Genomic DNA, 570 nt, shown 5'->3' on the forward strand with positions numbered 1-570 from the left:
CTCTGTGTCTGTCTCTGTGTGTGTGTCTATCTCAGGGTGTATGTGTGAGAAAGGAAAGATGTGTGTGTGTGTGTGAGTCTCTGTGTCTTTCTGTCTGTGTGTGTGTGTGTGTCTATCTCAGGGTGTATGTGTGAGAAAGGAAAGGTGTGTGTGTCTGTGTGTGTGTGTGTGTGTGTCTCTGACCGAGCCTCCTTCTGGTTCTCCTGCTCAGATCTTCCCGGACCCGTCAGACTTCGAGCGCTGCTGTAAGCTGAAGGACCGTCTGCCGTCGATCGTGGTGGAGCCGACGGAGGGCGAGGTGGAGAGCGGGGAGCTGCGCTGGCCGCCCGAGGAGTTCCTGGTGAGCGAGGAAGAGGAGGACGAGGAAGAGTGTGACGGAAACCTGCAGAATGGACAGATGCAGAACTCTCAGCGCTAGAGAGGATCTACTGACATGAATCACACACATAGAATAGACAATCACACCAGCACATACAGAACAACCGATCCACTGACATCCGCTCGCTCGGACTTCATTCCCACCTCTGTGTGTGTGTGTGTGTGTGTGTGTGTGTGTGTGTGTGTGTGTGT

The 570-nt window shown here is 53.7% G+C and overlaps 1 protein-coding gene across 1 annotated transcript in view; it reads left to right on the forward strand.

Moving 5' to 3' along the window:
• Nucleotides 1-568, forward strand: part of LOC122356585 (protein LBH-like) — a 5363-nt gene extending 4795 nt beyond the window's left edge. Inside the window, exon 3 of the mRNA XM_043255470.1 lies at nucleotides 212-568. Coding sequence (XP_043111405.1) covers nucleotides 212-418 — 207 coding nt within the window. The 3' untranslated portion in view covers nucleotides 419-568. The remainder of the gene's footprint in view (nucleotides 1-211) is intronic.
• Nucleotides 569-570: the final 2 nt, after the last annotated feature.

This window comes from Puntigrus tetrazona, chromosome 13 (assembly GCF_018831695.1).
Source record: "Puntigrus tetrazona isolate hp1 chromosome 13, ASM1883169v1, whole genome shotgun sequence".
In the NCBI taxonomy this organism is placed as follows: Eukaryota; Metazoa; Chordata; class Actinopteri; order Cypriniformes; family Cyprinidae; genus Puntigrus; species Puntigrus tetrazona.